Source organism: Battus philenor, unplaced genomic scaffold (genome assembly GCF_028537555.1).
Source record: "Battus philenor isolate CCGP_79_NKW_IND1 unplaced genomic scaffold, ilBatPhil1.0.hap1 SCAF_24, whole genome shotgun sequence".
In the NCBI taxonomy this organism is placed as follows: Eukaryota; Metazoa; Arthropoda; class Insecta; order Lepidoptera; family Papilionidae; genus Battus; species Battus philenor.
In genome coordinates this window covers 11,794,149-11,806,826 of record NW_027181687.1, presented here as the reverse complement: position 1 = coordinate 11,806,826, position 12,678 = coordinate 11,794,149, and the positions used below count along the sequence as shown (strand labels likewise).

Sequence of the window (12,678 nt, the reverse complement as noted above, 5' to 3'; positions counted from 1 at the left end):
CACTTTATGATTCTATGTTTGCAATAATGTGAATAAATGAATTATTTGGATATCATTAATAAATTAGGTTCTATTAAACATTTATAATTGAGTGTAATTATAAGGATATTTTAAAATTGACTGCAAAAATATTATTAGTCTAACTTGTCTCTTCTCAGATATGGGCGCGTTTAAATATAGGAAAATTCAAACTTTTTCAAGTTTTTATCAAATACGGCTCTTTTTCGTTCTTCTGTGAATATAAATAAAGAAATAATAATTCAGGTCTTATTAATAAACTTGTCTTGAATAAACATTTATAATTTTGTTTTATTAATATTATGCCAGTGTCTAAAAGCAGTAACAGCTTTGAAGACATCATCGGCGAACTCTTCAGGCAGTTCCAAAGCGAAGAAGTGACCACCGTAGTCCAACACTGTGTAGTTCAGTACATTAGTAAACTTCATCTCCAGAATGCTGGGAGGCTGGTAAAAAAGCTCGCTCTTTGCTTGAAGAAACCAGGCTGGAACTGCCGTTGGGTAACTGCAATTTGAAGTTAGGATTGTTGTTTAAGTTAAGAGGTAAACTTTTAGAAGTTGAGTGGCGACCACGAGGATCAATAACATAGTCGAAACCAGGGACCAGAAAATATTTAATGGAATCAGGCGTTACCTTGCGGAAGTTCGTAGTCCTAAGTAAGAAAAGGACCAATATCTAGCCACTTCCGCACATGCAGTGGTAGTCGTGCAACAAAGTGCATCGCCCGCCAGCCCGCTGATAAATGCGCGTTATTTTATACTATTATAACCTGGTGCCTTTAGGTGCTGAAGTGGACAGCGTAGACGTATAAGCACAGTATAGGACGTCCAGCCAAAAGACAGACGAACAACCTTGTTAAGATGCAGGATGAAGGCTGCTACAAACGGATCCTTTTGGAAATCTATGAAGGTATAGCTGTGCACGTGGACGATGATGACGATCACGATTTCCTTGATCTTGAGTTCCTTGATAAATACATTACTGCATCACCGTTATTTTAATGAACAACTATTTTATTTTATTTATTTACACTTTATTGTTCACCGTAGATAATTAAAAAAAGAAACAATTCATATAGAGATACAAGAGGCGGTCTTATCGCTCGAGATGATATCTACCAGACAACCTTTAGATGGAGATGGGAGACATGAAGGAGAGGGCCATTTAGGGTGCACATACAAATATATACATTACTATACACACAAATATACAAAAATATTTATATATATATGGAAAAGGTATTACATAAATACGAAGAAATAACTAATGCTACACAATGTCCTATTTTAGAGGCCAGCTAAATGGTCTTTTACCGTATTTTTAAATGCTAACAGCGATTTAGCGCATCTTATTGTTTCTGGTAGCTCAGTCCATAACCTGACAGCGACAATTGTCAAAAATTTCTACTATAAATATAGTAGAATGAGCAGGCATAGTCAATTTCAAGATCTCCGATGATCTAAGAAGATCTAGAATGATATAAGAGAAGAATATGAACTAGTGTTTGTTAAAGCCGTAACTGTACCCCCTTTGTCAGTCTGTGAAGTTCAGTAGGTTCATTATTTCTTTCATATTTGGTCAACCCTAGATCAAATTACAAGTCATTCTCTTCAACGGAGAGTAATAAAATGAATATTTAATTCAACTACTCACTCATCTATTTCCAGCGCCAGATTTTCTTTCGTGAAATGATTCGCATAGATCCTGATGGCGGTTGTGAAGGAGTTTGGTGCCCAATAGAACATGAGGTTGTCTATCAGCTGTTCCTTGGTGTATTTGTTGAGACCACCGTCCGGAAGGGATCTATGTGCGCGGTGAGTCCACGTCGAGAACTTCTCCAAGATATATGCCGCTAGACCTGCAGGTGAATCTCCTAGTGCAACTCCTGAAATATAGCTTACATGAGAGAGATACGATATCTATCTTAATACACTTTAAGACATTCTCGCTTGAGTAAAATAATTTATTTGAATCAAATAATTATGTGGGATTCTTTTTAGGTAAGTAAAACATGAAGTCCGAAGTAAATGTGTGTTTAGTCGTTGCATTTTGCATTTGATGTGTTTGAAGTTATGCTGCTAGCTGATCTAGGCTTTTTGCAGTTTTATCGAAATTGAGTTCGCGGGAACAGGAGGTCCGAACAGGAGGTCCTCTGGGCAATCGTACCCCAGTTACAACGAAGACGCACACACGTGGAGGGACTATACCTGTGTAGGTGTATAATGTAGTGAATGAGGTGTAGTGTAAGTTGTGCAAAGCTAGGACTACAGTATTTTGTTTGAGAGTGTGTATCTCTGAGCTTTACCCGTAATTATGCCGATCTAAATGAACAATTTTATTTCTGTCGGATTCCCCTTATCGATGCGCCGCTGTCGATGACGTAATGTTGCTTCTACAATTCCATGATTAGTATTGTTTTAGAACAATGCTCTGTAGTGTTGATGAACGGTGTTAAGTTTTAACTATTTATGGGGCTTCAACGTGTGATATTTACATTGTTGGGTGTTTTCTATTTGCATTAAAAATACTTTTCCGTGCCCCACATAATGCGTTGATGCCTATGTTTATACATATGTATATAGTTATTTAGTATAGAATATATAATTTCTTGTTTGACTTCTTGTTAAGTTAACTACAGACCTAATATTTTAGCATTGGCGAAAGCAAGCGTTGGTGGTGTAATGGTCAGCATAGTTGCCTTCCAAGCAGTTGATCCGGGTTCGATTCCCGGCCAACGCACACTTTTTATCTACATATATATATATTTGGTGATACATTTGGTAATAAGTGATGAATCTGATTTTTTAAAAATTTGTATTTAAAATACGGATTCTGTTATCGGACACTATATATTACATTCTCATCGATCTCGTTCTGGCGTGAGACGCGGGGTGTACTGCGAAGAGCCGGTCTCGCGCCGGCGCGAGATGCCTTTGACCAACTTATATGAGGCAGTACGGCATCGGCATCGCACGTAGTATCACGTTAACGTGTCTGCACTGCATATTATTATTGTAATTACCTTTTAAACTACAAAAAAGATAGTTGTATTCTAACTGACTCTCATGTACAAGACACTGGCAAAGAAGCTGTTAAGTATGTATTTCACACACAAATACTCAATATTCAGTTCGGTACAACTAAAGCATCTTTACATTAATTTCACATTTATAAATAATTTATTGATTAGTTTAATAATTATATTTGTATTGTATACAATAAATAACTGTATTTTTTCTGTTTATTTTTCCCCTGGTGATTATTTACATAGATATCAGAGCTCTGTAGTTTCAGCCGGTGTCGACAGATGGCGCTAGTTGTTCGTAAACGTATAAAAGGGCCACCGCGCGGTAGAATCGACATTATTAAATAAGACTTGACAACGACACGACGTATAAAGAGAGGGTCTTGGAATCGTTTTATTATATTGAAAGGTACCAGGGTAACATAAATAACAAATACTTGCCAACGGTGTCTGGCTTCGTAGCCTGCAAATGGCAGTAACCATATTCTTCCAAGGCATATGAGAAGAGCCAGCTCAGTGGGTACATGCGATCAGCTAAGTGGGATTCCACAACCAGCGATGGGATCAGAGCTCCGAAGAATGTCTTGAATGTGGCACCATTTGACTATAAAGTAATTGCCTTGTTAGGAATTACAGCGACTCTTTTTATTATACTATAGATGGTACTAGATCACTGTTGGACATAGACATTTTTAATACATTAACAATACACCAATACCTTTGCGTCGTTGTGTTTTTTCACCGCCAAATATACACCGATTAGTGCCAAACATGGGGTCTCTGTGTTTAGCACTAATCGGTGTAACATAACTCCTGAAGATGCACCGTGGAGGGGTGAAACACGTGTTAAGTAATTTAGCGGTGGCGGTTGTGTGATTCGCATTGTTTGCCGCATACCCATTTATCGGCGGGCTGGCGGGCGGTGCACTTTATTGCACGACTACCACTGCATGTGCGGAAGTGGCTAAATATTGGTCCTTTTCTTATCCTGTGTACAGAGTTATATATAAATAATAACTTCCTTACCATAATGAAAGGTGCATTGTCGTGCAAGCCTAACACGTCTTCTGGATAGAAAGTCACCATGGCGGTTGCAATTATGTTCCCCCAATTACCCGCCTGTATGTAATATTTTTTGAAACCAAGTCTGTGCATAAGGTTTCTGTAAATGACTCCCATTTGGTTAGGTCCCAAACCAGGACGAACGGCTGCCTGAAAATGATTTTAGTTACTTCTTAGATTTCATCATAATATAAACTGATAAATGCCTCTCCCAAATAACGACACGATCTCCGGTCGATGTCCAAATCCAGCAACTTTAAATATGTCATCGTTCCCACAAGTGGGAGGTTACTCATGCTTACAAAAGTTATTTACATCGTGGTTTACTTTATGCTCCTGTAGTTTCAACTAACTCACAGAAGCTAACTATTGTCGCGCGCTCTTTATAAAACTATATTTGTAAAGAGCAACTGTTGAATTTCTCGCTTTACTTTATGCTCCTGTAGTTTCAACTAACTCACAGAAGCTAATTATTGTTGCACTCTTTATAAAACTATATTTGTAAAGAGCAACTGTTGAATTTCTCGCCGGCTCTCAGAGGAACTGCCTTCCGAGCTGGTGCTAGCTTCGTGACAACAATGCCGACATTTTATGTTGATTAGGATTCGAAAGTGCTTATAACAACAGCCTATTGGAATAAATAACACTTTAATTTGATTTTGAATAAGCATTAGCCTATCAGCTAATAGGCGCCCACTGCAAGGTGCCTCAAAGATCACAACGATACATTTAGCGACTTTCCTCGAACTTTAAGAAGAGTTTTCGTAATTCAAATATCTACGTATTAAAATCAATGAATGTTTACTATATATCCCTGCAGATTTAGCACTGCCATAATTTATTTTCAAGATATGACATATTTTAACTGCCTTCCGAGCCGGCGGTAGCTTCCTGTAGGAATAACAATGCAGATATTTAATATTAATTGACGATAACTGCTTGTAATAGCCTATTTATTTATATAAATATTTTGTTTTTGCACGGTTTCAATCGATTCGTATGTAATTTGTTTATTTGGGTCAAAATTAGAAATTGAAACTTAAGCACCTTCTCGTTGTCAGATTGATCTGAAATTTGGTACACACATTTAATTTAGATGACAATACAATATAATCAATAACATTATAAATCTAAGATGGCCGCCGTTACAAAATGACGGATTACATATTTTTCCTTAACCCCCTCAATATGGGTATCAAATGAAAGGGCTACACTAGTAAAACACGATGATTATAACAAAATTTAAAATTCAAGATGGACGCCGTTCCAATATGGCGGACTAGGTTCATATTTTTCCACAACCACCACAATATGGGTATCAAAAAAACGTTTAACTTAAAAGTTTTTTAAATGTATTTATTTATTTTCATTGTAGCTTGAATGAACCCCTGAATAGCGACATTCAATACATCATCGTCATCTTTTCTTCACAAATTCCTGCATGCTTTCCTTTCGTTCTTCAATATTTATCTTTCCATTGCTTACACATCTGTCTTTCATCGCATTCGTACCGTCATCTTCGATCTTAAATCACAGTTTGAATCACAGCTATATTTTGGTATCACAGTATTGACTCTTTTTTATTTTTCTATCTTACAAGTGAAGTATTGGGCTCCATAGCACTGTTTATTTTGATTGCAATCAACATGAGAAATGAATTTATACTTCTGTACTTATAAATTAATGTAAGTACAGAAGTATCTGTTTATTGTAAAGAATCTCACCAGGGTAATTTATGTCATCTCCATATGAACTCCTAGCAAAAAAGACCCAGAGGAAGATCTAGGAAGAGGTAATATGTGTAAAGGAAGATCTTAGAAGTATCGGAAGGAAGAGATCTTGGTAAACGGTGAAGGATAGAGCGAGATGGAAGATGATAGTAAAAGAGGCCAAGACTCTTAAAGGGTTAGAGCGCCACAGGAAGAAGAAGAAGGGCTGTGCTTACGTCGGAATATCCAAATCCTGGCATACTGGGTGCAATAACTTCAAACACGAAGTCGTATCCAGGTCTCTGTTGCGTCAGGAGAGGGATTGCTTCGAAGAACTCTCGCAGGGAACCGGGCCAACCATGGAGTAGCAGAAGCGGTACGACGGTCACTCCCTGGGTTACCTGATGCAAATTGTTCATAGTTTATTTTCATAGTTTCACAGAAAGACAATCATGGAAATCTATATATCAATAGAGATAAAGAGAAGAGAATTTATATATCTACATATGAGTGCGTATGCGTATGTGTGTGCGTGTGAAAAGGTTGTTACGCTGCTAAGAATAAAATAAAGACTTGTGTTCGGGACCACAGCTATGATTATTTGGCAATCCTACATATATATCTATATATATATATATATAAATTTAGTGTTTTTTTATATTATTATAAAATAATAATTGAAGTTGGAGTATCTATTTGTAATATTAAAATAACCGCATTTTACTACACGGATATGATTATATATTATATGATAATACGGTACATATACCATAAATTACATTTTTTTGTCTGTTCTGTCTATATATGGCATGTAGCTTGCTAGCTGCTTTATTGGCAAGTAGCTGATGTAATAAGGAGGTCTTTAGGCTACTTTTATATTATAAAAATTATTAAACCAAAAACACTAAATCAATTTTTTTTTGTTAAAATTCCAAGTGGACGAAGTCGCAGGCTTAGCAAGTATTAAATGAATGCAACTGGTAGAGACGAGATTAAGTTTTTTGGGAACCTCCGTATCGAAATTTGTTTGAATGTTATCAATAAATATCTCATAAATATATTACGATAGTTTTAATTGAAGAAACATTGAAAAAAAAAACGACAAAGTCGCGGGCACAGCTAGTATGTATATGTATAAATCTATTTTTGATCACATTTATTCTTTTAAAGCTTTTACATCAATAAACAATCATTTATAAACAGATCTATCGAAAGATCGTTGTTTGTCTTATCAGACATTCTTTCTTCTTTTCTTTTATTTCTTCTTTTATATATCTGAAAGACTTACCTGTGGTTTAACTCTGATGAAGTGAATATCGAGACCTTGGATGTTAGTTTTGTACTGCGGGAACCTGTTGAACGCCTTCTCTCTCTCTCTGAAGGGATATTCTTCCGACCAGTACTTGAGGTACCCTTCCAACTGTTCCGTGTTGAAGCCGTATTGGAAAGCGATGCCTTCGAGCGGCGGGGTAAATGGCCTGTGTTTCTTTAACCTTTGCTTAAGGTTTATGATCATCTGGAAATATTTACGTTATAATTTGTTAGTAATACGGTTTATATTGTAAAGACATACCTTCTATCGGTTAGAATAGTGAGTCCCACAAGTGGTCTATATCGACCCCTTGGGGTCTATGACAACCTGCAAGGGGTCTACGTCAGCGAAAAAAAATTTGGGGGTCCATGAAATGAAAATGGGGGTCCACAGACTGGACATCATTAGCCGAGGAGATTTAAGATTAAACCTTACAAAATTGACGCCAAATGTTGATAATTTATTATTAAAACATCAGGTTCATCCTTCTCACTAATAATATTGACTTATTGCTTATGTCATTTTATTTATAGTTTATTTTATGTTTATTTAATGTTACGTATATTTTACATAACAGATATATTTCATTTTGAGTAGTTTTAATTTAAATTCAATTAATAAATGTATATTATTAACATGTTTGTGTGTGTATTTGTGTGTGTAATTAACATGTGTTTTTACTTTAAATTTTTAACACTAAACTTCACTACAGTTAGAAATTTACAGGAAATCATTATCAAGTAAGTAGAGGTCTACCCAACACGGAAAAACATGGTAAGGGGTCTACGACACAAAAAAGTTTGGGGAACTCTGGGTTAGAAGGTATAAGCTGGACAATTTTGAAGGGCAATTATTGAGTTTCCAGTTCTTAGCAGATCATGAATCATTAGCATTTAGCATTAGCATCATTAGCATCATAGCATTAGCATTACGAACCGGTGGTAGCTTATTCACAGAGAAAGCTTTTCATAATATTAAAAATAATAAATATGTCCGGTAAGCTGCAAGACGTATTCTCGTCAAAAATACCGCAATGTTTGCAGACGAAGGTCTTTGACCAATGTGTTTTGTCAGGCACAATGTCATAGAGATCAATGGCGAGGTTATGCTCGAAGTTTCATACATATTCAAGGTCACCGACGTATCCCAAAGAATTGCTGGTCTGAAGTAGCGGTGGGATAAGTGTCACGCCCAGTGAAATGTTGACGAACGACAAAAAGGTTGATAGAGGCAACGTATTTTCATTTAGTAAGATTTGTAAACACATGGCGTGCATTGCAACACTTTTGCTCACAAACCCTAGATATATATGTAAAAACTTTATCTTCATTTCTAATGCTAGCATGTGGAATTTCAATGCTGCTCCAAAATATTCAGCTGGACACGTGTTTGGTCCAGATGCTCACGGGGTACGTGAAATTCTTTGAGTTCCTGCACAGATTAAAGCTCAAGGTAAGTTCCCAGTGTACCTGTGATCAAGAGGTGGATCAGGCCATCTCAAGATGGAAATAGGCAAGAAAATAGAAGGAAAGGTGTTGACTCTCTGAACAACGTAAGTAAGGTTAGCTGCAATACAGCAGACAATCGAAAGGAATAAAAGTATAGAATTAAATCGAATGGATTCAGGCGTCATTTTGCGGAAGTCCATCCTAATTAAGAAAAGGACCAATATGTAGCTATTTCCGCTTAGTGTAAATTTATAACTCTGTGTTTGGCACTAATCGGTGTAACATTACTCCTAAAAATGCCCCTTGGAGGGGTGAAACATGTGTTGAGTGATTTAACGGTGGTAGTTGTGTAATTCGCATTGTTTGCCGCATGCGCATTGATCAGCGGGCTTGCAGGCAGTCCACTTTATTGCACGACTACTACTGTATCGGCGGAAGTAGCTACATATTGGTCCTTTTCTTACTATGGAATAAAAATAAAGGGTCGGGTAAATCCTACAAGACCACAAAAGAAAGATCAAAATAACAATCGATGTAATTAAATTAATAGAAGTAAAAGTACAAATAAAGATTGTAAAAAAAGAAAACGAAATAAAAAGATATTGAAATAAAAAACGAAATGCTATCAGGAATGTAGATGAGGGAAGAATGTGATGTAAGAAAGAATATCAGAACATATTAGTGAAAAAGAAATTGTGAAGAAAGGAAGAAGAAAGAATAATAAATATATAAAACTAAAATGTTTGTTTGAACCTAAATTTTAATATTCTTGTATCAAAAAGCAGGGAGAAAGTGGGGCCTTAAAAATATCCTATGCACATAGACCATGTTGTCATCTACATATGGACTATGTATCGTCATATTATTTATGCAGTTTCATATCATAGATAACAGCATCCCTTTAATGCCATCATAAGCCATATTTAAATAACTTACAGCTTCATCAAACTTAATCTTGAACGGTCGCACGCTCTTGTCTTGTTTGCCTTTCATCTCCACTGGACCCCACCATTCCTGAGGGTCTGGAACTTGCAGCGGAGTCCTAGCAGGTGTCAAAAGTCTCCATGCTACCACGGCTAGAACAGCCACCAATACTATTGTTATCAGCTTCGACATTTTACCTGGAAGAAATATTACAGAAGTTATGACAAGTGATTTTTGGCAATTGTATGTTTAGTTACTTCGTTTTGGAAATACGCTAATTTTCAAAAGTCGGGTACAATTTTTTTTTGTAAATTTGTCGCAATAATTACAAAAATAATATTACAATTCTTTGATTTCTTCAGTTTTTAAAACAAATTTTTGATAATTTTTAAAATTCTTGATTAGGATACTGAATGCCGCTTGGGTCACCTGCGTACATCAAAAGTTGAATGGAACAAAAGCCTATTTTGATTTAAAATCAAATTAAACACCTCAACTATGTCGACCTGACCCCTAATCATAACAACACTTACTAGGTACCTATTTATACCATATCGGAACAAAGTCGAGTCACATTTAGGAAGGAAATTTAAATTAAAAATTTTATTATTTAACAAAATAATATATAGACCGTTTCTATTAGAAATGTAATAGATAGAATATTTGATCCGTTGCTCAACACATTATTTAGATTTTTAATGCAAAAGTTCAAAATAGTTCATTTGACTCGTTATGGTATGTTTAGTGTTAAACTAAAAAAGCGACAAAATTTCCGAACGCATCTGTTGAAATTATATAACTAAATATATATATATAAAAAATATAATAATTATATGAGAAAAACCCACAACAAATTATGTGGATATTTAATAGAATCAGGTGTTATTTTGCGGAAGTCCATTCTAAGTAAGAAAAGGACCAATATGTGCCACTACATGTGCGGAAGTGGCTAACACTTCCGCACATGTAGTGGTAGTCGTGCAATAAAGTACACCGTACGCCAGCCCGCTGCATGTGCGAAAGTGGCTAAATATTGGTCCTTTTCTAAATTATGTGGAGTTTCTACGCAAAACCAATCCTGAATTGAAGATAGAAAGTGAACAGGTTTTTCATCATCATAATTTTAACCAAAGGTCTTGCACTATTGGATATTGGACTCCTCCATGGAATTTCAATAGGATCGATAGGATTGAAGTTTTAGTGTAAGAAGTTACATATTACTTTTTCTTCACCCGGAAGGTCAAGTTATCTTGTAAACATGAAATTTCTCATCAGAAAACAAACCAAAATTAAGTTTCTCTATCTTCAATCTCAAAGATGTTTTTGAAAAATGCCATCCTAATTTTTTGGTTGCTACATTTCCCGATGGGTTCTATGGCTGACAAATAGATTAAATAAGAGATGTATTCAAGAATAAATATAATGCAAGACGTTTCAGCTGATAGACGTCCAAACCTAGACTGAGCCTCCCCCAAAGATATCTATGGGGGAGTTATCATAATAGCCATGCGTGGCTGGTTGGCGATCGCTGAGGTAGCGGTTGTTCGAAGGGAGTCAGTCTAATCAAAGTCTTGCTCAAACTTGTGCGACAGCTGTATAGCTTCTAGCGTAGTGTCTACAATAATTTTTAGTTCAGGAAGGTGAATATAATCTCCATTCTTCTGAGTTGTGTCAAGGTATGCGAAACACTGCAACACCATCTTTGTGAAACTTGTTTGTGAGCTGTGACAATCTTATATAATGCACAAAGTGTGAATCATATAAGATTATATCACGGAAATTGAACCCGCGAACTATGATTTCAAGTCACAGTTAACAGACATAAACAATGAGATTCTTTATTATTTTTAATCTATATCAGTATTTTACAACCTTTTATGTGCAGAACCCCACCTTTTTCTTTCTAAAATTCTTACAACTCCCTATGTATTATATTTTTTATATTAATGGGAAAAGGTTAAACTCACACCGAGTCCACTTTCAAATAGCCCCTTAACAATCAAATTACCCCCTTAACAATCAAATTGCTTCCTTAACAATCAAATTGCCCCCTTAACAATCAAATTGCTCCCTCAATAATCAAATTTCTCCTTTAACAATCAAATTGCCACCATAACAATCAAATTGCTCCCTTAACAATCAAATTGCTCCCTCAACAATCAAATTGCCACCTTAACAATCAAATTGCTCTCTTAACAATCAAATTGCTCCCTTAAAAATTGCTAGCCTGTAGGGCGTGGGTCCCGCATTGGGAAACACTGGTCTAGATCTTTACTGTTGCCTTACTGGCTTTAACAAATAACGAAGGTTTCAGGGGGTTGAACGAAAAAAGGGCTTAACATAAACCTCCGTTACATTACATAGGACCAGAGCTTTCACGGGAACCATGGTTTGAGTCGCTATATGCAATACTACCGGATTGAGAGGAAATGAAGTCTTAGATTGTTTAGATGTATGCTTCATGAAGTGACCTATAGCAAGTGTCCCCGTGAGAGTACTTCTTCTTCATCTTCTTCTTCATTGAACTACAACTAAATGCTCACTTAAAACTTTTTCTTAGTGCCCGCAAGAGCCTAGTCTTGACTTAGTTGGTAGCTATTGCTTTGTTAAAAAAAGTACTATTTCAGAAAGCTTTACCATTGGGAGAAGTGACAGGCTATTATTAGAAGTACTTTAATGTTTGTACCATTACATCGTTAAATATCTATATAGATTCATTTGAATATTGTCATCTTTAACCAGCAATGAACTTTGATATGTAATTTATTCACACTTAAGCACAAACTTAGGAATGTTGTACATGGTTGTTGGTTTTAGATGTAAAATTATTACGCCCCCTTATATAATATATACATCCATCTGTTTAGTTTTGTCTATTAAGTTACCCCCCCACCCCTCACGTAGGCTTAAAAAAGTTATAAAATAGTGATATATCTTTTATATATATTTTTAATCACCATTTGTAATGTGATCACTCTGAAGTATGTTACAATAATTTATTTTTTATATTATAATGCGACTGGCCAGTAACATCTGTCAGTATAAAGCCTGCGAGGACAGATAAACAATAATTAATAATATGTAAATATTCGAATTTCGAAAATTATTTTTCTTATTATATTATCATTACGTTATTATTTCTGAATCCATTGATTTTTAGATATAGTATATTATATATTA

General features: G+C 35.6%; 1 protein-coding gene and 1 non-coding gene across 2 annotated transcripts; one reads left to right on the top strand and one right to left on the bottom strand.

Moving 5' to 3' along the window:
* Nucleotides 1-296: 296 nt before the first annotated feature.
* On the bottom strand, nt 297-9,690 carry LOC137924549 (juvenile hormone epoxide hydrolase-like). Its single transcript, XM_068767939.1, has 7 exons — nt 9,511-9,690; nt 7,103-7,330; nt 6,051-6,215; nt 4,070-4,255; nt 3,485-3,647; nt 1,672-1,903; nt 297-522 (listed from the first exon to the last, which is right to left on the bottom strand). Exons 1-7 carry the CDS (start codon nt 9,688-9,690, stop codon nt 297-299), a joined length of 1,380 nt encoding a protein of 459 aa, XP_068624040.1.
* Nucleotides 2,686-2,757, top strand: TRNAG-UCC (transfer RNA glycine (anticodon UCC)). The gene has a single exon. It is a non-coding gene; the product is annotated as a tRNA-Gly (tRNA).
* Nucleotides 9,691-12,678: the final 2,988 nt, after the last annotated feature.

Excerpts from the sequence above, each read along its gene's own strand:
- LOC137924549 (XM_068767939.1), bottom strand. The coding sequence starts at position 9,690 with ATGTCGAAGCTGATAACAATAGTATTGGTGGCTGTTCTAGCCGTGGTA. Across the intron at positions 3,648-4,069 it reads ACAATGCACCTTTCATTATG|TCAAATGGTGCCACATTCAA; the intron begins GTAAGGAAGTTA and ends ATTACTTTATAG. Across the intron at positions 1,904-3,484 it reads TACGAAGCCAGACACCGTTG|GAGTTGCACTAGGAGATTCA; the intron begins GCAAGTATTTGT and ends GCTATATTTCAG.